Source organism: Pteronotus mesoamericanus, unplaced genomic scaffold, assembly GCF_021234165.1.
Source record: "Pteronotus mesoamericanus isolate MK-2021 breed Mesoamerican mustached bat unplaced genomic scaffold, CSHL_Meso_final scaffold_636, whole genome shotgun sequence".
In the NCBI taxonomy this organism is placed as follows: Eukaryota; Metazoa; Chordata; class Mammalia; order Chiroptera; family Mormoopidae; genus Pteronotus; species Pteronotus mesoamericanus.
In genome coordinates this window covers 2,197,762-2,219,317 of record NW_026555324.1, presented here as the reverse complement: position 1 = coordinate 2,219,317, position 21,556 = coordinate 2,197,762, and the positions used below count along the sequence as shown (strand labels likewise).

Sequence of the window (21,556 nt, the reverse complement as noted above, 5' to 3'; positions counted from 1 at the left end):
TTCACTCAGCGTGTTCTTCGGATTCATCCATGTGGCTTCAGACTTCAAGGGGAAAATTGACATCTTAATGACAAACCTCTAAGAAAAGGGTTGGTCTTTGTGGTTATTCAGATATTCTTTAATATCCCTCATAACATTTTAAAGTTTTCATATAGATATTGTAAATTTCTTAACTTGATTCATAGGTATTTAATCCTTCCACTACTAATGTAAAGGGGATGTTATTTTTCAAACAGTGGTCCTTTGACCACAGAAAGATTATTGACTGGTATTGATTATTGACTTACAAGATTTTCTTTTTTAACCTAGCCAACTTGCTGATTCCCTTCCTTTGGGGTACTTTCACAGTTGGGGTCTTCATTTCAGGCATATGATACGCGACCAAGAACAATTTGAGGATTCGTTTTAGCACAGGGACTGGAAGCCATGTGTGTTTGCTGCCGTTCAGCCATTGGGTCTCAGCTGGGTGGTGGGTGAAGTTTCAGGGGTGGCCCAAGTGAGTGACCGCCTGTGAGGTATACCTGCCTCCGTGTACCCCAAGAGCGCTGGCCTGGGCCAGGCTTGTGGAGCAAGGTGGGACGGCATCTGTGCTTGGGGGGGTGGGAGGGCCTAGGGGAGGGGATATAGATTCCAGCAGCCTCTGCTCCCTGGCCTGCTGGCAGAGAAGTTCTTCCTTCCACCAGGGTTCAAGTTCAAGTTCCCAGGGGGGAAAAAAAAAACCCTGGTGGAATTGGAACACTGACAAGGATAGTGATTGTAGTAGGTTGATGTATATTTAATCAAGAAAATCCACTGATGCTCAAAGCCATGTTACCATTTGAGGTGACTATTATTAAATGCCATACTTTGAAATCATTAAAAGGAGGGAAATCAAGCCTTTATTCTCTGTTTCCAGCATGAACTGTATTTAATGATAACCAGATGGTGCCTGCCAATGATTGGAAAGCTCTATTTCTAATAAAACGGCAGTTTATAAATATAGGCTGGCTGGTGTGGCTCAGTGGATTGAGCACCAGCCTGTGAACTGAAAGGTCGCCAGTTTAATTCCCAGTAAGGGCACATGCCTGAGTTGCAGGCCAGGTTCCCAGTTGGGGGGGTCCAAGAGGCAACAGATTGGTATCTCTCTCACACATTGATGTTTCTCTCCCTCTCTCCCTTCCCCTCTCTCTAAAAGTAAATAGTCTTTAAAAATCATCATCATCCTGATGGGTGTGAATTAGTGTCTCACTGTGATTTTGATTTGTGTATGTATGTTTATGTGTTAATTTTTTTATTTTTTGAAAATTGTGACAAAATTACATATAACAAAATCTACCATCTTCACTATTTGAAGTGTACAGTTCAATGGCATTAAGTCTATTCACATCATTTCGCAACTGTCTTCACCATCCATTTGCAAAACTCTTTCCATCTGCAAAACTGAACCTCTGCCCCCATGAAACACTAACTCCCCATTTCCCTCCCTTGCCCCTGGCAGCCACCGTTCTACTCTCTGTCTATGGATTTGACTCCTCTAGGGACCTCATATAACTGGAGTCATAGAGTGTTTGTCCTTTTTGTGACTGGCTTATTTCATGAGCAGAGTGTCCTCAAGTTTCATCCATGTTGTAGCAGGTGTCAGAATGTCCTTTTTAAGACTAAGTAATATTGCACTGCATGACCTCATTTTGTTTATCTAGTCACCCATCACGGGGGTTGCTTCACCTTTTGGTTATTATGAGCCATGAGGCTATGAACACGGGTACAAACACCTGTCCTGTCTCTGCTTTCAGTTCCTTTGGTTATAGGTCCAGAAGTGGGGTTGCTGGATCACATGGGATTTCTGCGTTTAATTTTTTGAGGAAGTGCCATACCAGTTCCCATAGCAGCAGGTTGTTTTTTGATGAAATAACTTTTCAAGGCATGGCTGAGGCTGCTTTGCATGCTTCCCAGATCCCCATCTGCTTCTTCCCCAGACACAGCCACTAAGAGAGTATGGCTATGTCTCCTTCCTGTCCATGGCTTTTGGCAGTTACCACATCTGCGCGTCTATAAACTTTGTGTTCTGTGTCTTTAAAAAGAATAAATAAGTGCTATTCTATCGCACATGTCTATCTGCAACCTGCTTTTCTCCCTCAAGCATGTTTGGAGCTTTTAGAGAAAGGCCAGCTATAGAAAAAGAACAATGAAATCCAAACAACCAGAATTCATGGCCAGCACTTCTCTTTTCTGTATCATGAGGAAGCTTCTCTGACACCCTGTCATGGCCACAGTGACCATCATCAGGCACATTTGTCATGTGCCTGTGGGCTCTGTGTACACTCACATGTAGCCATCTGCTACCACTAACAGAAAACTTACATAGCGCCAGCCGATGGCTCTTGGCACCAATTCCTTGCCAACAGGAATCCCCAAATTGGGGTGTGGTGAAGAAGGAAACTTTATTCAGTGAAAATCAACTCAATTGTGATACAGCAGGGCTGTGGAAACAGCAGGGCTGTGAGGCGGCCCTGGGGCCAGGCGCCTCTCTGGGTGGGCAGCTCTGCCCCCCGCTGGGCAGCTCTGTCCCTGCCAGCCTGCTTTGCCCTGCTGCGCGCTGCTCATCAGTGTTTCACCTCAGCCAGCGAAGCTCGGTTATCCGCCGTGGGTTAAAAAAGGGAAAGTGCGCTCACAGAGCCAGAGCAGAGCTGGCTTAGGCAGCTGGGAGTTCCCGCTCCTGGTCTCTTATTTGTCCATCCCCCTGCAAATGAGGACCCCAAGTCCTTCCCGGTTTGATTGATCCAAATCGTACTGTCCTAATTGGTCAGAAATGAGCTGCTCTAATTGGTTGGTGAAGAAGGTGATAGGAGATACAGCTGCGCAGCTCCAATTGGATGGGGAAGCTTCAGTCCCATTGATCGAAGTATGATTCCAGGAACACTTGCAAGGGCCGACTGGGCCGGCAGAAACGCAAGCAGGCAGTTCAGTGCAGGTGCAGGTAGTTTAGTGCAGGCTTCTCCCTGAAGTGTACTTTGCATGAGAAGCACATGCGCAGAAATGGCCGCTAGGGTCTGTTTTTTTTAAAATTTGGTGTGTGAGAAGCAACTGTTTCTCTCGCACATGTTTCTGTCCCTCTCGTTCTCTTCCTTTCCCCTCTCTATAAAATAAATAAATAAAATCTTTAAAAAAAATACATAAAATTTAAGCCCAGTTCGCCACAAGGAGCCCTTCTTAGTATGTATCTTCTTTCTCAGGGTCCACAGTAGATGGCATCAAACACTGATCCTGTGCGAAGTCTACTCTGGTCCCGGTTCTGGGGCTGGGCACACAGCAATAAGACAGACCAGTACCTCCCACGGTGCCTCAGGAACAAAGCAGGCAAGGCAAACCCTGTAACAAATGAGGTGACTTTGAAGAGTAAGAAATGCTACAAATAATTAAAACAGAATTGAGATAAGTGACCCTGAACCTTGCTTTGTTCCCCTCCAAATTTTATTATTAAAGTGCTCAGCAGGTGCAGTCTTTTTACATGTGTATTTCCTGTGTCACCAACTACTAAAATCAAAACGTATAAAATTCCTGTCACCTTGGAAGGATGTCCGGTGCCCTTCCCAAACCCATGCCCTCCTCGCTAAGAGATCATCACCATTCTGATTTCTGCTATTATAGATTAGTTTTGCTTGTTTGAGAATTTCACACAAATGGAATCACACGGTGTCTAGCCTTTTGTGCCTGTGACATGTATGCAAGTCATTCCCTGTATCAGTTTTTCCTTCCTTATGGCCATGTAGTATTCCATTGTACAGATGGGCCCAGTTTATTTTTGTTTGTTCCTTCCTTTGTTGATGGACTCTTGAGTTGTGTCATGGGCTGATTCTGTCCCCGCCCCAAATTCATTTGTTGAAACTCTAACCCCCAATACCTCAAAATGTGAGTGTATTTGGAGAAAGAGTCTTAAAGAAGTGACTGAGTTAAAAAGACTTCATTAATCCAACATGACTGACGTCTTTATAAGGACCATGTGAAGACACAGAAAATGGCCATCGACAAGCCAAGAAAAGAGATCTCAAAAGGAACCAACCCTGTTGACCCCATGATCTGGAATGCCCAGCTTCCAAAACTGAGAAAATAAGTTTCTGTTGTTTCAGTCAGCCAGTCTGCAGTACTGTGTTATGGTAGCCCTAGCCATCTAATTTAAGTTGTTCCTGGTGTTTGGCCATTGTGAATAAAGCTGCTATGAACATTTGTGTATCTAGTCTAACACAGCTTTTTTGTGGGCATGTGTCTCCATTTCTTACAGAGAATACTGAGAGGTGGAATCCGCATTGCGAGGTACAGCGCTGAAGCTGCTGCAGGGGTTCCAGGCGCGGCACACCTCCGCCTGTGCATTGCCGGGAGGGTTTGGCTCCCGTCCTGGCTCTTGTGGAGGCACTGGGTGTGGGAAGAATGCTAGTGCCACCACGAAGAACCCGAGGCGGGGCTTGGGAATATTTCCCCACCGGTCCTCGCTTCGGGTTCTCCCCGCTGCCCCGTGCTCCCTCAAGCCCTCTTTTACTTACCCCTGTGGAATACCTGATTTTTTATTAAAATGTTATATACTTAGTCTTGTACAAAAAGTATTCCAGACAGAAAAATACCAAAAACGAAGATGAGACCAAATTGAAACACCCAGAAGCACCCATGTTTTAGTGGCTAATGTCCTCTGGGAAGCGCGGTTTCTCTCCAGGGGCAGCGCTTGTATAGGTGAGGTAACATTTTGGCTAATTCCTTATTCATGATGGTTGCATAGTTTTCAATTTTCCAATCATTTAGACCAAACTGTGCTGAACACTTTCTTACAACTTAATGCACTCCTATGTATATTTCCTTAGGGTAGTCCTAGGAGAGGAAATGCAAGTCAGTAGATATGCAAAACACAGTAAAATATATTTATATGTTACATCTCACATGTATTAGGTGAATGCGTACTACATATTAATGTCTGAAATATACAAATAATTTTATATTTAAGTATATATTTATATCTAAATCTAATATTACACATGGCAAAAAATTTAAAGGTAGCATAAAAGTCCAAAAATAAGCTTTTCTCTCTTGATGCCTTCCCCTCAAAGCATGAGTCAGAAACAGTTTGATATTTCTTTTCTGAAAATAGATTGCATATACCTCCATATCAATGTGCTATTAAAGACTTACACAAATTGATTCCTGTAGCATGCTGTTTTACAGCTTGCTTCCTCCTCTTATATTGACTTTTTAAAAAAGATTTTATTTACTTATTTTTAGAGAAATGGGAAGGGAGGGAGAAAGAGAGGGAGAGAAACAGTGATGTGTGAGAGACACATTGACCAGCTGCCTCTCACACGCCCCCAGCCAGGGACCTGGCCTGCAACCCAGGCTTGTGCCCTGACTGGGAATCGAACCAGCAATGCTTTGTTTCACAGGCTGGTGCTCAATCCACTGAGCCACACCTGCCAGGGCTATTGGAGGTTGTTTTTTGTTTGTTTGTTTGTTTGTTTTAATATGAGCACAAATGGATTCTCCCTTAAAGACTGCATAGCACCTAATAGATTATGGCAGAGTATACTTTAACCTATTTAAGCAGCCCTTACAAATAGATATGTGGATGTTTCCGGGTTTTGCTATCGTGAACAATACTGCATGGATATCTCATTCTCACATCTTTGCAAACGTTTACAAGTTTTTATCATATATTGAATTACTAGTTGGCTCAAAGAAAAATACATCTGTGCAGTGTAAGTTTTAGTAGATGTCAAATTTCAATCCAAAAAGTTTGCATAATCTTACACGCTAACATTGTGTGAGTGTCTGTTTCTCTACATCTTTGTTACCATTGGGTAATATCACAGTTTTAAAGTTTTGCCAATCCGTTCTGTTGTTTGGATTTTGCATTTCTTGGAGTAAATTTGAGTAAGTGAACAAATGTTTATTGGTCCTTTGTACAAACTTTATACTTTCATCCTTATTTCCAGAACACCCTCTTTCTTTAATTCACTTTCCCAGTTTCCTTCCAGGTCTCTTGCTCATTCATTCATTTCCACTCTATCCTCTTCAGGCTTCCAGAATAATCTTTCTCACAAGAAACTCTGGATGCACTGAGTTACCACTCAAAACATGTCAGCGACCTCACCCACACTCACGGCCTACAGGATGAAAAGCTACACTCTTTAGTCTGGTTTAAACAGCCCTTTATAATCTGGTTCCTACTCTGCCCCAAATGCCCATTAATTGAACACTTACTACATACAGGTGCCCTGTGGGTGCTGGGACCCACAGGTGAACAAAATGGACAAATGTCTACTTTCTGCAGCTGCCATTCTAGAGCAGTGTTTCTCAAACTTGTTTTCATTATTACCTCTCTAAAGGAAAAAATGGATTGTCTTTAAATTTAAACCAATAAATTTCAATCTAATTACATTCAATTTCTCCCTAATCATGGAAATGAAATATTAGTAGTAGTATTTTATTTGGGAGGGTTGGCTTTGGAAGGTCACAAGCCACTGCAACCTTTTATTAGGGTCTTAAAAAAGGCCCTAATATTTCAGGGTCTTTTGCCCCCAAAGAATTAATTTTGGCCTCATTGGGGGCCATATAATTCACATTGAGAATACATGTTCTAATGGGAGAACTAGACAACAAACAAATAAATGCAAAAAATTCTATCAGAGAATCAAGAATGTTACAAAGGGAAGAAGTGAGAGTGATTGAGTGCCACTTGACATCTTGATCATCTGAACCAGAAAAGTTCTTTCCAGATGAGGAAGTAACTAGACTTGATTTATTTCAGCTGCAAAATGGAAGTGATAATTGCCCCTTAACAGTGCCTAGCATACAACAAGTGCTTAATGAATGAGCTTTATTGTTATTATTATTTTATTATTTTTATTGAGGCATAATCGACAATTACAGTAAAATTTATTTTTAGATTTTATTTATTTATTTTTTAGAGATGGGGAATAGAGGGAGAAACAGAGGGAGAGAAACATCGGTGTGAGAGAGAAACATCGATGTTTCCTCTTGTATGCATCTCAACTAGGGAGCAAACCCACAGCCCAGGCATGTGCCCTGACCAGGAATTGAACCAGCAACCTTTAGCTTTGTGGGACAACACCCAACCAACTGAACCACACCGGGCAGGGTGACAATAAAAATTCTTTAAAACATTTTTTAATTAATTATTTATTTATTTTTATTTAAAGATTTTATTTATTTGTTTGTTTTTAGAGAGGGGAAGGGAGGAAGAGAGGGAGAGAAACATCAATATCTTTCTCATGTGCCCCCTACTGGGGACCTGGCCCACAACCCAGGAAGGTGCCCTAGGCTGGGAATTGAACCAGCGACACTTTGATTTGCAGGCCAGCACTCAATCCACTGAGCCACACCAGCCAAGGCCATTTATTTTACATTTTAAATTACAACTGCCATACAATATTATATTAGTTTCAGGTGTAGAACATAGTGATTAGACATTTATATAACTTATAAAGTGCTCTCCCCAATATGTCTAGTACCCATCTGACCCCATACATAGCTATTGCAATATTATTGACTATATTCCTTATGCTGTACTTGACATCTCTGTGACTGTTTTTATAACTGGCAATTTGCACATTTTAATTCCTTGCCCCTTTTTAATACATTTCCACAACCCCCCTCCTATCTGGCAAACATCAGTCTGTTCTCTGTATCTATGAATGTGCTTCTGTTTTGTTTGTTTGTTCATTTGTTTTGTTTTTTAGGTTCCACAAATAAGTGAAATCTGACTTATTTCACTTAGGATAATACACTCTAGGTTCATCCATGTTGTTGCAAATGGCATGATTTCACTCTTTTTTATGGCTGAGTAATATTCCATTGTATTTATGTATCACCTCTTCTCTATCCATTTGTCATTTGTCTGTTGGCTCACATTTAGGTTGTTCCCATATCTTGGCTTTTGTAAATAATGCAGCAGTGAACATAAGGGTGCATGTACATTGTTATAGCTTTTGTTTTAAAGTCTATTTTGTGTGGCATAAGTATTGCAACCCCAGCTGTTTGTTAATTTTCCACTTGCATGAAGTATCTTTTTGCATGCCTTTATTTTCAGTCTGTGTGTGTCTTGCAAGCTGAAGAGGGTCTCTTGTAGAGAGAATATGTAACGGTCTTGTTTTCTTATCCACTCAGCCACTCTGTGTCTTTTTTTTAATCCTCACCCAAGTATGGATTTATTTATCTATTTATCTATCATTCATTCATTCATTCATTCATTCATTCATTCATTCATTTATAGAGAGGGGAAGGAAGGGAGAAAGAAAAGGAGAGAAACGTCAATGTGTGGTTGCATCTCACACACCCCCAACCGAGGACCTGCCCTGCAACCCAGGCATGTGCCCTGACCTAACTGCATGCAATCTTTTGCATGCCCAGCCACACCAGACAGGGTGGTTATTACCATTTAAAAACATCAATATGTGGTTGCATTTCATGCTCCCCCAAGTGCAGACCTGGCCCACAACCCAGGCATGTGACCTAGACTGGAAATCGAACTGATGACCCTTTGGTTTGCAGGCTGGCACTCAATTCACTGAGACACACCAGCCAGGGCTATTGTCATTTTATTATTCATATTTTTTAAATTTTTTTTCTTCTTCTTCCTAAAGAAGTCCCTTTAACACTTTTTGTAATACTGGTTTGGTGGTGATAAATTTCTTTAGTGTTTTTCTTGTGTGGGGTGAAAAAATTTTTTTTAGGGTACTGGGATGCACCTTTGCAATACCAGAGCCCAGCCACTTACACAGTGGGCCTCTCCGACTGCAGGCGGCGCTGTGGGCGCCGGATGGGGCTGGTGTAGGCCACGGAACCGGAAGTCTCGATATCCCCTTACTTCCGGTCTCTGGCTGGGCTCCGGCTGCGTGGAGAAGGTTTTGCAATGCCCACTGGAGACTTTGAGTAAGTCGAGGGCTTGGGAGAGGGGCTCTGGAGGCGGTTTGGGGGCGTCCTGGGGAGAATTCTGGGTCTGGGTGCGCCAAGGCTGCGGGAGCAGGGTATCGCTGACTCAACGCTTTCCCCCCACAAACCTATCTCAGTTCGAAGCCCAGCTGGGCCGACCAGGTTGAGGAGGAGGGAGAGGATGGTGAGTACGCCCCGTCGCCCCGGGTCACCGCGGCCAGCCCCCAGCTCTGACACTGCCTCCTGCTCCAGTCCCCCACCTTTGAACCGCGGTCCGACCCCGCATTGCCCCCCACGGCCAGCCTCTGCCAGGCGCCATCCTCATCTGGGCCAGGCTGTCGCCAATTCCAGATGTTCACTAGTCAGCCCCTCTTTCCCAAGCCTCTGCCCAAGTTCTCACAGCCTCTCCCCTACTCCGGGGATGACCTTTTAACAGTCTACCTCCTGCCTTTGTGCCAGCGCCCGGATGCCTTGGTGGCCTACACCTGCCTTCATGCCAAGCCACCCCTATCCTTGCCATTGCTCGAGGTTATTACAGCACTTCGGGTGTCCCCTCACGGCTCTCCCAGGGCACTTCCTGGCCAGTCCTCTAGCCTTGGTCCTGCTTTTGTCAGTTCCTGGCACAGCATCATCCCAAAGGTCCCTTCATTTCAGCTTAGGAACTCCTGCCCCTCCACCTCACCCGTCTCCCCACACTCCTTCTGACAGACAAATGTGTCACCAGCGAACTCCTCAAAGGGATCCCTTTGGCCACTGGCGACACCAGCCCAGAGCCTGAGCTACTGCCAGGAGGTGAGTGACAACCTCCACTCCATCCCTGGGCCACCTCTCTTCCTAGCCATATTCCCCTCTGTCCCCATTACACGTGGTTCAGATCTCTTCCCCTCTCCCAGCTCCACTTCCACCTCCTAAGGAGGTCATCAATGGAAACATCAAGACAGTGACCGAGTATAAGATAGATGAGGATGGCAAGAAGTTCAAGGTGAGGCTGGGTGAGGAGGTGGGGGCAGTTGGGCTGGGGGGGGCGGGGGGAGTGGTATGTGTTGGGTGGGTTGGTGAGGAAGATCCCGTGGGCCCAGTAGCCTTGAGGGACAGGAAATCCAAACCTGTCCTCTTCTCTCCCATCTACAGATTGTCCGCACCTTCAGGATTGAGACCCGGAAGGCCTCAAAGGCTGTTGCAAGGAGGAAGGTGAGACCCTGCTCCCCTTGTTTTGGGAGAGGGTTCCCGAGGGCTGAAGAATTAAGAATTCTTTTTCCCAGTGCCTTTATTTTTAGAAGCGGGGTTTAACTGGTTTACCTACTTTGTTGGAGGAGAACCGAGGGTGTTTACACTCTGTTGGGGTCCCAGAAAGTCCAGGGTGCCAGAGGGGATGAGGTGGTTTCTTACTCTTCTTGGCTTGTCTACCAGGAGGAACAGAGCCAGGCGCTCCCATGAGGTGGTCATAGCAGAAGCAGCAATAGCAATAAGTAGACTTGGCACAGTTATCTGCATACTTTTTGCCAGATGCCACGCCATATGCTTTGTAGGCATTTTCTCATTTGATCCCCATAACAACACAGGGAGGTGGATGGGGAGCATTTGTGGTCCCCACCTTCGAGAGGAGGAAGCTGAGGCTCAGGTGGTTTAGCCCAAGGCCCCTCGGGGTCACCCCCTTGCACACTCCTGAGCGGTGCTTGCTGGTGGAAGCGGGTCTTGTTGGCCGTACAGCTGCTTCCCCTGAGCCTCCGCTCTCTCATCCAGAACATGGGGCTGAGGGCTGCCCCGGCCTCTTGGAGCTGGCACGATGTGCGGGCCTGGTGCGTACTCAGGAAACAGGAGCTGTCGTTACTGCTGTTGGGGGGGCATTTGGAGAGGGTGGAGAATGGGATTTAAGGCCAGGACATCCTGAAAGGGGCTAGTGTGGGTCTAGGGTACAGAGCGGAGAGTTTACCTGCCCTGTATCCCACTCTTCCCGACCTGTTTCTCACTCTCCCCTGAGCCCAGAACTGGAAGAAGTTTGGGAACTCAGAGTTTGACCCGCCAGGGCCCAATGTGGCCACCACCACAGTCAGTGATGATGTGTCCATGACTTTTATCACCAGCAAGGAGGTCAGTGTGGCAATAGGGCAGAGGGGTGATGGCCAGGGTGATGGGGTGTGGCAGCCCCCCTTTGAGCTGCTTCCACCTGCCCTGCCAGGATCTGAACTGCCAGGAGGAGGAGGACCCCATGAACAAGCTCAAGGGGCAGAAGATCGTGTCCTGCCGCATCTGCAAGGGTGACCACTGGACCACACGCTGCCCCTACAAGGACACGCTGGGGCCCATGCAGAAGGAGCTAGCTGAGCAGCTGGGCCTGTCTACCGGCGAGAAGGAGAAACTGCCTGGAGGTGCTGGAGCCTGGGGGTGTGGCTGGCAGGTCATGGAAAGGGACTGTGCCACTGAGAGTTCGAGGTTGTCACCTGCTTTGTGTGGATGGGCTAGCCCCGTCGCAGTTCTCATCTTGTGCGCTGCGAAGGCCGTGGCCACCGTCTGCGCGCGCGCGCGTGTGTGTGTGTGTGTGTGTGAGAGAGAGAGAGAGGCACTGACTGGCCAGGTGGGTGCTGTGACTGCTGGTGATGTCACCTGCCCCTTCTTCTTGGGGATTGTGAGAACTGCTCATGTGCATGCCTGTGTGTGAACCACACGGTGCATGGTTGGGAGATGGTGGACCCCTGTATGAGAGACTCGCCCCTGGTGATTCTGCTGTTGATTTTGTGATGGCCTTGACATGAGTGTGCTGTGTCTGCATGGACACGGCTACTGCCCTGTGTTTCTGTGCATGCACACGCACACCTCTAAGTAGACTCACACAAGTGACTGTCCACAGTCCGCGTCCTTCAGTGTTACATGCTGCTGGTGAGTGCGAGTTCACACAACTCTCAATCTGACTTTGCTCAACTCTAAACTTGTGTGTGGCCCACTTGTTAACTGCCATGTGTGTGGGACCTGGGGACTGTCCCTGCCCACATGCTTGTGTTCCTCTGTGTTGGCTAGGCAGAATATTCCTCTAGCTCTCAGCCCTGTGGGCACCTCAGACTGTATGAACACCCCTGGCTTCTTGCTCTGTATAGTGCTAGCTTCCTGGATGTGTCATCATGGCCACCAGGTCTCTGAGGGACCAACTGGATACATGTGGCTTGGACAGATGGTACCTGGGCTGGGTCAGCGTTGGAACCGCCAGTGTCCTTCCTGGGTTGCTCTGTCCTTCTGCTGTGCTAGGGTGAGGCCTGATGCGACTACTTTTGGTCTCCAGAGCTGGAGCCTGTGCAGGCAGCCCAGAACAAGACGGGGAAGTACGTGCCACCAAGCTTGCGGGACGGGGCCAGCCGGCGTGGGGAGTCCATGCAGCCCAACCGCAGAGGTGAGGCAGTGAGGGCACCCTGATGCTGGCCTGTGGGCAAGCACCTCCCAGCACTCAGTGATTATCCTGTGGGTAGGGCCCAAGCTGGCCCAGCCCCTCACACTTGTTTCTCTTTGCCTGGTGCGCAGCCGATGACAATGCCACCATCCGTGTCACCAACCTGTCAGAGGACACCCGTGAGACAGACCTCCAAGAGCTCTTTAGGCCTTTTGGCTCCATCTCCCGCATCTACTTGGCAAAGGATAAAACCACTGGGCAGTCCAAGGTGGGCGTGGTGACCACGGTCAGGGAGGGGTTATCTGTCTGGCTGTGCCCTGAACACCCCCTTCCTCCCCTTCCCCAGGGTTTTGCCTTCATCAGCTTCCATCGGCGAGAGGATGCTGCCCGTGCCATTGCTGGGGTGTCCGGCTTCGGCTATGACCACCTCATTCTCAACGTCGAATGGGCCAAGTAAGACCCCTCCCCTGCCCCCTCACTGTGTCATGGCTGATGCTTGGGGCTGACGGCGGCCCCATACCAGTTGAATAATCACCAGGCCTGTTCTAAGGTGCAGGTCATTTATTGTCCTTTTGGTCTCAAGGAGGAGCCACTGCCGTCCAGGGCCAGGCTGGTCACTGCTGGCCTGGCTCTGTGCGTATCCTCCCCCGTGCCCCACCCCCATGGAGGCCCCAGTTGTGCGCGTGGCGGGAGGTGCATCTCGGGATTCCCTTTGGGTCCTGAAGCCCCCATACTCGCCCTCATGGCTCTTGTCTCCCTCTCTAGGCCATCCACCAACTAAGCCAGCTGGCTCCGCTGCCGGTGCCGCTGCCGCGCCCCTGGCCTTAGGGCCCTGCAGCAACCGAAGGCGGCCTCAGAAAGCAGAGGACTCCGAGGACAATAAAAAGGCTTTAATCACCCCTTGTGCATCGTTTATATGTGAATGTGACCCACTTTGTGGCAGGTGGGGTCAGCCCTCCCCCTGTATGGGTTTGCTCTGCAGCCCTGCTCGAGGTTGGTGCTGTGGGGAGAAGTCCTTGGTCTCTGGCCTGGGTGCTCACTGCTCCCGTTGCATAGGCCTTCCTTTGGGGAGGTGGTTTGGGGCCTGCTGTGTTCTCGGTCCCATTCTGCTGCTGGGTCACAGTGCCCAGTGGTCGGAGGCTTAAGGTAGGCCAGGTCATGTGCTCAGCTCAGGATACCGGGGCCCTGAGGTTTTAGTGGCTGTGACGTTGAGGGGCAGGCCTTGGCTGAAGCTCTCAGCATTCTCTGGGGCCTGGCCCTCCCTGCAGCCAAGACAGCAGCCCACACTGGGTACTACAGCCATGTAGAGCAGTGGGTGGATGCAGATGGCCAGAGGCACGAGACCCCGTGCCACCTGGTGGCCCACATAGGACCCCAGGTCTAATGCCTCCACAGCCTGAGCGGTGTCTACAAAGGTTGAACAGCGGGCTCTCCAGCGCTGCCGAGCGAAAATGTTGATTACCCGTGTGATGTAATAGGGCACATAGGAGCTAGCGTAGAGCGCCACCCCACTGGCCACCAGCACTGCCACGTGCTGCTTCTCGGCAGCTGTCATGCCATGGCTCCGTAGCACAGCTCGTCCAAGGGCGCCATAGGCTGCTAGGGTGAGCAGCAGTGGTAGGCCGCAGCCCAGTACCCCCAGCACCAGGCTGTAGACTGTGTAGGCCTCCAGCTGGTTGTCACCTGTAGTCCCCAGGCACTTGATGCAGGCCTCCTGCCTGGTCACGGTGCAGTTACCTTCCTTTTGTGGTGTCATCAGGCGGGAAAAGCTGAACGTGGGTGCAGCCAGCAGGGCCACCAGCACCCAGCCGGTGGCACTAATGACCCAGGCGTGCTTGGGCTGCAGGCGAGAGCGGGCAAAGAAGGGATGGACGACACCCAGGTAACGATTGAGGCTGATGCAGGTGATAAAGACGATGCTGCCCAGCAGGTTGCAGGTGAAGAGGAAGCGCTCCAGGCGGCACGCAGCCTCCCCGTAGCGCCAGTGTTTGGGTGGGTAGAAATAGGCCACCAGCGGGGGCAGTGTCAGGGCATAGAGCAGGTCACTGACAGCCAGCTGGGCGGAGAAGACCACAGCTGGGGACCATGGGCGCTGCTCCCGTGTGCTGAAGCGGTAGAGGGCCAGGCTGTTGCCAGCCACAGCCACCAGGAACTCAGTCACCAGCATAGGCCACAGAAAGCTTTCCTGGAAGCTACTGAGGACTTGGTCAACAGCTGCGGTAATGTTGGCTGGGCAGGGTGGGGCACCTGTGGACCAAGGGCATTGCCAAGTGAGGCCTGTCCCTCAATGTGCCCCCCCCCCGCTTTTAGAGCAACACAGCACTGTGGCATCAGTCTTGAGCACCCGTTGGGCACCAAGCCTGCATGATCCATTTGTATGTGGACCCTTTTTGCTGAGCCTTGTCCACTGCCAGGGAGGGCACCAGCTTCAGCTCCTTTTTACAGAGGACGTCAGGCCTATAAATGCCAGAAGCCCGAAGTACACTTGGCGCTCTTGGGGCCCGCACCCTCAAGAACGAGGGGGGATTGCTGCCCTTGCAGGACCCATATAACTTGGCAGTGACAACTAAGAGCCATCGGGCCTGGGGTGGAGGAGCAGGAACCCAGGATAGTCTCAGACCCCACTGTACTCTTCCAGGTCCACTCTATCAGCAAGTCCCCACCTTGACAATTTGTCACCCCTTAGCACCGCTAGTGTCCAGCCCGCGCCATCTCCCACCATGACCAGCAGTTGCCTAGGCCCCACTCCCTCGGCTCCCCTCCTCACCGTGTTCTCCCCAGAGCCTCCAGGGGGCGCCTGTGAGCACCTACGGTTGAATCACTTGGTTCACCGCCTACTCTAGCGTTCCCTCCTTCCCGGAAGGGAAAAAAAGCCAGTGCTCGCCTCAAGCCACCCACTTGCTCTCATCCTCTCCTGCTCCGCGTGACTCCTAGTCTGATTCCTCGCTGCTCCTTATGCACATCCTGGTTCCGGTTCTTTGCACTGTCTGTGAATCAGGCTCTCCCTCACCTCTGGCCCTGACCGCTGTAATATAGCCACCGCGCCCCTTGGCCCCCTTCCTTTTTCTCAAAACAGCCTCTATCTCCACGTGATTGCTGTTTTAAGTAAAATACCCAGGAAAAGGTCCTTTTTGAAAGCAGGGAGTGCCGGCCTGAGGTTCCCTAGTACCCGGAACAGCACAGGGGACAGTACAAAGCAGGAAGAGCTGGCCCTGCAGTTAACTCCCACACACCCTCAGCCTCAGCCTCCTGAGAAACTAATGCTTGTTTCCCGGTGGGTCCAGCGGGTTGGCCACACTGAACCACATGCCCAGACCCTCCCTCGCTGCGATAGTTTCTGCACTTTCTGCCTTCCTGTCCCAGCTCCCGGTGCCCGACCTCTGAGGACGCGACTTTTCAGACATTATTTTACCATCCTCCCGCCACTGCCACCTCTCCACCCTGAGCCACACAGGGTCCAGGGCCCCGCATGCAGGCCTAGCCCAAGAACCCAGCTGTGCTTGTTCCTCACCTGAGGTGGTGGCTGCCATGGCCCTCGCACTCTGCCTTTGTGCCTGCCACCCAAATGTGTCACAATCCCTCCCCCAGTAGCTCCACCTACAGCCCACAGAGAACAAATCCGATTTAATCGACCGCCAGCCACCTTTCTGACCACTTCCTTTCTCATGGCAATCTCCAAAACTGGGCTCTGCTGGTGGGAGCATTCAGTCTGAGGGAGGTTGGGGAGGGGCCGAGGACCCAGAGGCAGCAAAGACCAGGGTGAAATCTGAGCTCTGCCCTCAGATCCTACACATCCAACTCCCAGGGGCTACTAACCACTCTGGGCCCTCTGTCCTCAGTCCCCCTATTGCAAATGCAGCCTCTGACTCCTGGGAAATTGGTTTATTAGAGTGGAGGTTGGGGAACCAGCTCCTTTATGAAAGGAAACTGAGGGCTGCACCTGGACACCCAGGCAGGGGCCCAGGGCAGCATCTCTGGGGCCCCAATCTGGGGCATTCCATCCGCTGCTCAGATTCTGCTTTAGGCCACTCTCTTAGGTGGCCGAGCTCGGCCTCGGCCACAGTCCTGAGCAGCCCCCCGAGGCCCCAGCTTGGCCTGGGCCCCCCAGGGCCTGCCCTTGGTCTTTAGAGGTCTCCGGTCACTGCCATGGTCTGGCCTCCGCTGCTTTACCCGCCGCTTCTTGCTTGGAGGCCCGGGGGGCCGTCTCCGCTGGGCCTTTGGGAACAGGTCTGTGAGGAGAGACTGTGTCAGGGTCACCAGGGCAGAGAGACAGGTTCACAGTACCCGGCTGCACCAATCCCTGCCACACCTTCATCAGGCTCTTCGCCCACTGCCTGGCGGAAATACTCCGCTTCATCCTCCTCCTCCTGCTGGCCGGCCCCTTCTGCCTCTGGGGGCGCCCCAGGGTCCTCAGCATCACTATCCCCATCAGCCTCTGCCCGTGCCCGCTTCATGCCCGCCAGGCTCTTCTTCCTGGAGGAGAGGGATGTTGATTGGTGTGGCAGCCTGCACCAGGGACCCGCCTCACCCACTGACCACACACCTGTGGGCCTCTCGCCGTTCCTGCTTACGCTGGACATTCTGCGCCTGCTGGTCCTGCCTTTGGGCCTTGAGCCGCAGCTTCTCCTCCTTGGCTGCCAGTATGGCCTGTAGTTCCTCCTCTGTCTTGTGCACTTAGAAGAAAGAGATAGTTCATAAAGATTTTCACCAAGATCGAGGCATGCCCACTGCACCTAACAACCTACTTTGGAGGGCCCCAGACCCCAACCCCACGCCTGCCATCCCTGTCCTCACCGAAACTATGGAAAAGCACATTCCCCTCTCCAAGGCCCTCCTGGATCTTGACAAGCTGCAGCGTCATCCGAGGCCCGATCTGGAAGAAGGTGAAGGAGAAGTCAGTCCTTCCTTAGGGCTGGGGGATATCAGAGGAAATCAACTCAGCCACTGGGCCTCACCTCAGTAAGCCTTACAGCGCTCTGCTGGGCCCGCATGTTGCCACGCCCCGCGATAGCCTGGGGCAGCTCCGTAATGTTGTGCTCACCATCAGGTTCTGCCTCACTCTCTGACAGCCCCGCGCCCCTGTGCCAGGGACACACAGCTCAGCAGGGGATCCCAGGCTTCTGGGACAGTTCTGGGACCCCCTGCACCTATGGTAGCCTCCCACCCTTCCCCTTCCTCACGTGGCCAGCAGCTCACTGATATCCTGCAGGCGGCTCATGTTGGGGAACTTCTCTTGGAGAAGCTTCTTCATCCCACGGCTTGCACCCACAGGAACGACTTTGATGCTACTGCAGGGGCCGGAGTGAGTGAGGAAGGGTTTTAGGGGCCACGGGGTCGGAGACCTGCTCTCCCCTCTCCCCTTTTCATTGTGCGTCAGGGCGTTTACTTTGAGACTGGGCAATCACTGAGTCTCAGCAGCAGCACTGTCATCAGCCGCACACTGAGGGGCCCCCCACCCCAGCCCCGCCCCCCCGTACTCACTAGTGGCGGAAATCCAGATCCTGGGAGTCAGGGTTGTAATTGATGAGAAGGCAGCGCTTGATGGTATTCAGATTCACCTGGAAAGGAGAGGACGAGGGCACAGCACCATGTCAGCTGCCTTCAGGCCTCACAGCATGCTGGAGCCCAAGCCAAGCCCTGCAGGGACCGATAGGGCTGCAAGAGTTATCCATGGACTGCTGGCTGGAAATCCTGGTTGCAGCACCTACCAAGGCCCCTGACTCTAGACTCCCTAATGATCACATCAAACAAGCCAAATGTGAGACCTGCTAGTGCCGGAAATCAGGAACTGTCGCCTTATATCTAACCCCAGACTATTAACTGCACTTGTCAGCATCAGTTTCCCTCCTAAGATGGGGCCATGACAACACGAGCTACAATGCCTGATCCAGCCAGCACTCAACGAAATTACCACAGGTATAATCTACCTGCCAGATGGGAAGGCAGCTCAAGGGGAGCCTCTTGCCTCATGACACACATGGGTGAAATTCGACCTTGGGAGCCAGAGTTCTCAGTCCCAGTGCTGGGAAGTGGGGACTGAGCAACCAACCCAGGGCCTGTGTGATACCTGTTACCTGCCCGTCCACCCACACCTGCCACCACACCAGGCCCTGCCCACCTTGTGTACATTGATGGAGGGGAACAGGTTCTGGAACATAGTGGCCATTAGCTTCACGTGCATGCCATGGGGGCCGAAGCTGTTGAGCACCAGGAGGGGAGGGTGGGTGAACTGCTGCTCGTGCATGCGGTGGCGGCGCAGCGAGGAGACCACGTCACGAATCAGTGCGTACTGCAGGACAGGGTGAGGAGTGGGTGACTACCAACCACACATGGGCGGCCCCATTCTCAAACCCAGCTCTTACGCCACATGGTACTCATACTACCTCCAAGACTTACCTTGTTGATCTGGAAGGTCAGAGTGGGGCCTCCTGGAAGACGCATCAGTTTCTACAGAAGAAGGGATCAAAATGAGAGTCGAGTTGTACATATAAGGGTCAGGAGGAATGGGAACCTTTGCCCCATCTCTTCAGAGCGTTTACTTTGCAGCCAGAATCATAGCATTTCAGAGGCACGTGGGTTCATCAAGAGAGCTGGGGAAGGAGGAGGGTGTGGGGGCAATGGGTGCTGGGATCCACTCACAAAGTAGATATTAGTCTCCGTTTTGCTCAATATCAGGAAATGTGTGACCCCAAGGGGCCCAGCCACTGCCACACAATCCTTCAGAGAATTTTTCTTTCGTATCTAAATATTATAAAGAAAAAGAAACAACCAAATGACCAAGATGACCCTTTTCTGAGCAAAGGTTCTAAATTCAAATTATGCCCTTTCTTGCATTTACCCGTTCAGAGACTAGAGTAAGAGGATAGTAGAACGCTCTTGACCTCTGGAGCCAATCAGACTTGAATGCCACTACCACTTTTGTCCCTTGCTTACTGTGTGCATTGCTCCATTTTGCAGATGAGCCAAATAAAGCCCACCGAAGTTACCTAACTTGCTCTAGACGTTTCAGGGAAGTTAATTTTCCAACCTAGCTTTGCTGATTCGAGTCCCCTCTTAATCAACAGTCTCAGGCACCCAGTCAAGCCCCAAGCAGAGTGCGTACAGGCGCGCGCCCTCGCTGCTGCCCCGCAAAGCTCTGAGAAACAGGACGACAGTCCCCATAAGGGTCCCTTTCTCCAACCAAGTAGAAGGAAACCCAACGCGGTTGGAGCCTGCCCCCGCAGCCTTGAAAACGGGACCCAGGCAGGGTAGGTGGAGGTGGGCTGAGGGTTGCAGACCTGCAGACGGGTGGCGGTGAGCGGCTCCATGACCCGCCGTAGGTCCAGGCTGAGCTGCCGGACGCCGCGACCCGCGCGGCCGCGAGCGAACACGAACGAATGCGGCTGCGCGGCATAGGCCTCGAGGTTCCGTTGTTGAGCTTGGGCGCGCGCGCACTTCTGGTACCGGGACTACGGGGGTGAGAAACGAGCGGTGAGCCCTGCAGCCCTCATCGGCCATCCGCCCGCTCCGCCCGCCTCCCCGGCCGCCGCACCTCACCCGCCCCGACTGCCGCATGTCGCCACCCTGTCCACGAGCACCTTCTGCAGGGCGCTTCCGGCGTCTTTCCGCTCACTTCCGGCACCGGAGAGGCGCTCGCAAGAGGCGTCGCTGCGCGGTGACATCACCAGATGGGCAAACGCACCGGACAGCGACGGCGGGGGAAAAGGTGGGGTGGGGGCAAAAGGGCCTGGAGGGGCAGCTCCTCCGGTTGGATCGTTGCCCAAAAACGCCAAGACTTGAGGGTTCGATCCCCAGTCAGGGTACAACCAATGAACGCATAAATGAGTGAAACAACAAATCGACGTCTCTCCTTCCTCTCGCTCTCTTAAATCAATAAGTAAAATATTTAAAAACCATTGCCTCTATTGCTATAGAGATGCGGGGTACCTGTTTCTACGGAAACCGGGGCTGAACCCGCATCTCTCAGGCAGCTTGCGAGAGCTCCGAGAAAGGAAGTGCAGTTTCGAATCCTACTTCGGCCACTTCCGCCGGCGGTGTGATTTTGAGAGCCAATATCCACACCGCTAAAGTAACTATGATAGATAGTCCTGATAGTCCCTTAACCCCTGACCCAACCCGTAAGTAAAGAGAGACGCACAGTGCTTGGCACACTGGTGCCAGTGGGGATCACGGAGCGGGGGTGGGAGGTAGTTCCATGGCTGGTTACTCACTTGAGCCCCAGGTTTACTTACTTGGGCCCCCAGCTCCTGAGAGGTAGCTGTCTTTCACAGGGGGCCCTGACTGCGGATGGGCTGAGGATGGAAACTCCACATCACCTTCTGGAAACTCAGGGATGTGGGCCCTTGGTGAAATATTCATCCCCTCCCGGTTTCCGCTCAAAGCCCCAGTCTTGGCCTCAGGCCCCTGGCTTCTTCCCCAGAACCTTGGGGTGGAGGGAAGGGACAACCCCCAAAATCTCTTTCCCTGTCCCATTTGCTTCCCCTCCTCCATCTACCTCCCTGCTCCCAACCCCTCTGCCTCCCCTTTCGTTTGTCTCCCTCTCCTCAGCTCTTCCTTCACTCTGTCTCCTCCTCCCTGTCTGTCTTCATCTCCGATTTTGTTTCTGCTATCAGTTGTCTCTTTCATAACCTCTAAGTTTCCATCTTCCTCCTCTCTCTCTCTCTCCCTATCCCCCTTTCTCTCTCACCCTCTGTCTTCTGACTCCCCATGTCTCTCCCCATTTCTCTCCCCTTCTCTCTCTCTCAGACTCTCCCTTCTGTCAGCCTCTCTGTGACAGGTTTTTTTCTCTCTCTGCTGCCAATGAGGGAAACTGGAGGGGGCTGCGGGTGGCGGGGCTAGGGGGCCCAGTGTGGGGGCCCCAGCCCAGGCCGGAGTCCAGCCTGGCAGCCTCTTTCAGATCTGGGAGGATCATTTCCTCTTTCAGCTCGGGAGTCCAGTTGGATTACGAGTCCAGGACGGTAGGAACTGGGGAAGAAGGCTGCTGGTCTGCTGGTGGGTGGGCAAGGCCTTCGAACAGGTTGGAGATCCCAGACCTGTGTCCTGGGGGCTCTGTGTGGGTCTCTTGGTACCCCTGAGAAATGGCTGTATGGTTACTTCTGCCTGTTTCTGTCCCTGCATGACTTGCTCAGTGTGAGGATGTGGTGATGTGTATGGGAGACAAATGGAAACATGCGCACTATGGTGGGGGGAGGGCGGCGCAGGTGTCCGCGTCTCGCTATGTACCTGGTCTGCATCTCTGGCTTACCAGTGTGTGACCCTGTGTACCTG

General features: G+C 51.4%; 2 protein-coding genes and 2 non-coding genes across 6 annotated transcripts; 1 reads left to right on the top strand and 3 right to left on the bottom strand.

The window, feature by feature from the left end:
• Positions 1–8,829: 8,829 nt before the first annotated feature.
• EIF3G (eukaryotic translation initiation factor 3 subunit G) lies at positions 8,830–13,184 on the top strand. Its single transcript, XM_054562031.1, has 11 exons — positions 8,830–8,910; positions 9,048–9,094; positions 9,619–9,702; positions 9,804–9,892; positions 10,042–10,101; positions 10,897–11,001; positions 11,090–11,279; positions 12,185–12,292; positions 12,421–12,557; positions 12,636–12,742; positions 13,055–13,184. Exons 1-11 carry the CDS (start codon positions 8,891–8,893, stop codon positions 13,068–13,070), a joined length of 963 nt encoding a protein of 320 aa, XP_054418006.1. The 5' UTR covers positions 8,830–8,890; the 3' UTR covers positions 13,071–13,184.
• Positions 13,165–19,879, bottom strand: P2RY11 (purinergic receptor P2Y11). Of its 3 annotated transcripts, XM_054562029.1 has the most exons (14): positions 19,826–19,867; positions 19,567–19,737; positions 18,929–19,030; positions 18,686–18,736; positions 18,408–18,578; positions 17,771–17,847; positions 17,470–17,577; positions 17,245–17,368; positions 17,084–17,162; positions 16,833–16,962; positions 16,599–16,762; positions 16,460–16,518; positions 15,702–15,723; positions 13,165–14,536 (listed from the first exon to the last, which is right to left on the bottom strand). In XM_054562029.1, exons 1-14 carry the CDS (start codon positions 19,841–19,843, stop codon positions 13,446–13,448), a joined length of 2,367 nt encoding a protein of 788 aa, XP_054418004.1. In that variant the 5' UTR covers positions 19,844–19,867; the 3' UTR covers positions 13,165–13,445. The 3 variants fall into 3 exon arrangements, with proteins under 3 accessions (XP_054418004.1, XP_054418003.1, XP_054418002.1); XM_054562027.1 differs by lacking the exons at positions 13,165–14,536; positions 15,702–15,723 and having other exon boundaries at positions 16,139–16,518; positions 19,821–19,879; XM_054562028.1 differs by lacking the exons at positions 15,702–15,723; positions 16,460–16,518; positions 16,599–16,762; ... (8 more) ...; positions 19,567–19,737; positions 19,826–19,867 and adding an exon at positions 15,801–15,819.
• On the bottom strand, positions 17,653–17,732 carry LOC129061603 (small nucleolar RNA U105B). The gene has a single exon (XR_008528205.1). It is a non-coding gene; the product is annotated as a small nucleolar RNA U105B (small nucleolar RNA).
• On the bottom strand, positions 18,800–18,886 carry LOC129061602 (small nucleolar RNA SNORD105). Its single transcript, XR_008528204.1, has one exon. It is a non-coding gene; the product is annotated as a small nucleolar RNA SNORD105 (small nucleolar RNA).
• Positions 19,880–21,556: the final 1,677 nt, after the last annotated feature.

Bases quoted from the DNA above. Each gene is read 5' to 3' on its own strand.
- EIF3G (XM_054562031.1), top strand. From the start codon at position 8,891: ATGCCCACTGGAGACTTTGA. The intron at 8,911-9,047 runs GTAAGTCGAGGG...AACCTATCTCAG, and splicing joins ATGCCCACTGGAGACTTTGA to TTCGAAGCCCAGCTGGGCCG. The intron at 10,102-10,896 runs GTGAGACCCTGC...CCCTGAGCCCAG, and splicing joins AGGCTGTTGCAAGGAGGAAG to AACTGGAAGAAGTTTGGGAA.
- P2RY11 (XM_054562029.1), bottom strand. The intron at 19,031-19,566 runs GTCTGCAACCCT...TATAATATTTAG, and splicing joins TCACCGCCACCCGTCTGCAG to ATACGAAAGAAAAATTCTCT. The intron at 18,737-18,928 runs GTGAGTGGATCC...CTTCTTCTGTAG, and splicing joins CGGAGACTAATATCTACTTT to AAACTGATGCGTCTTCCAGG.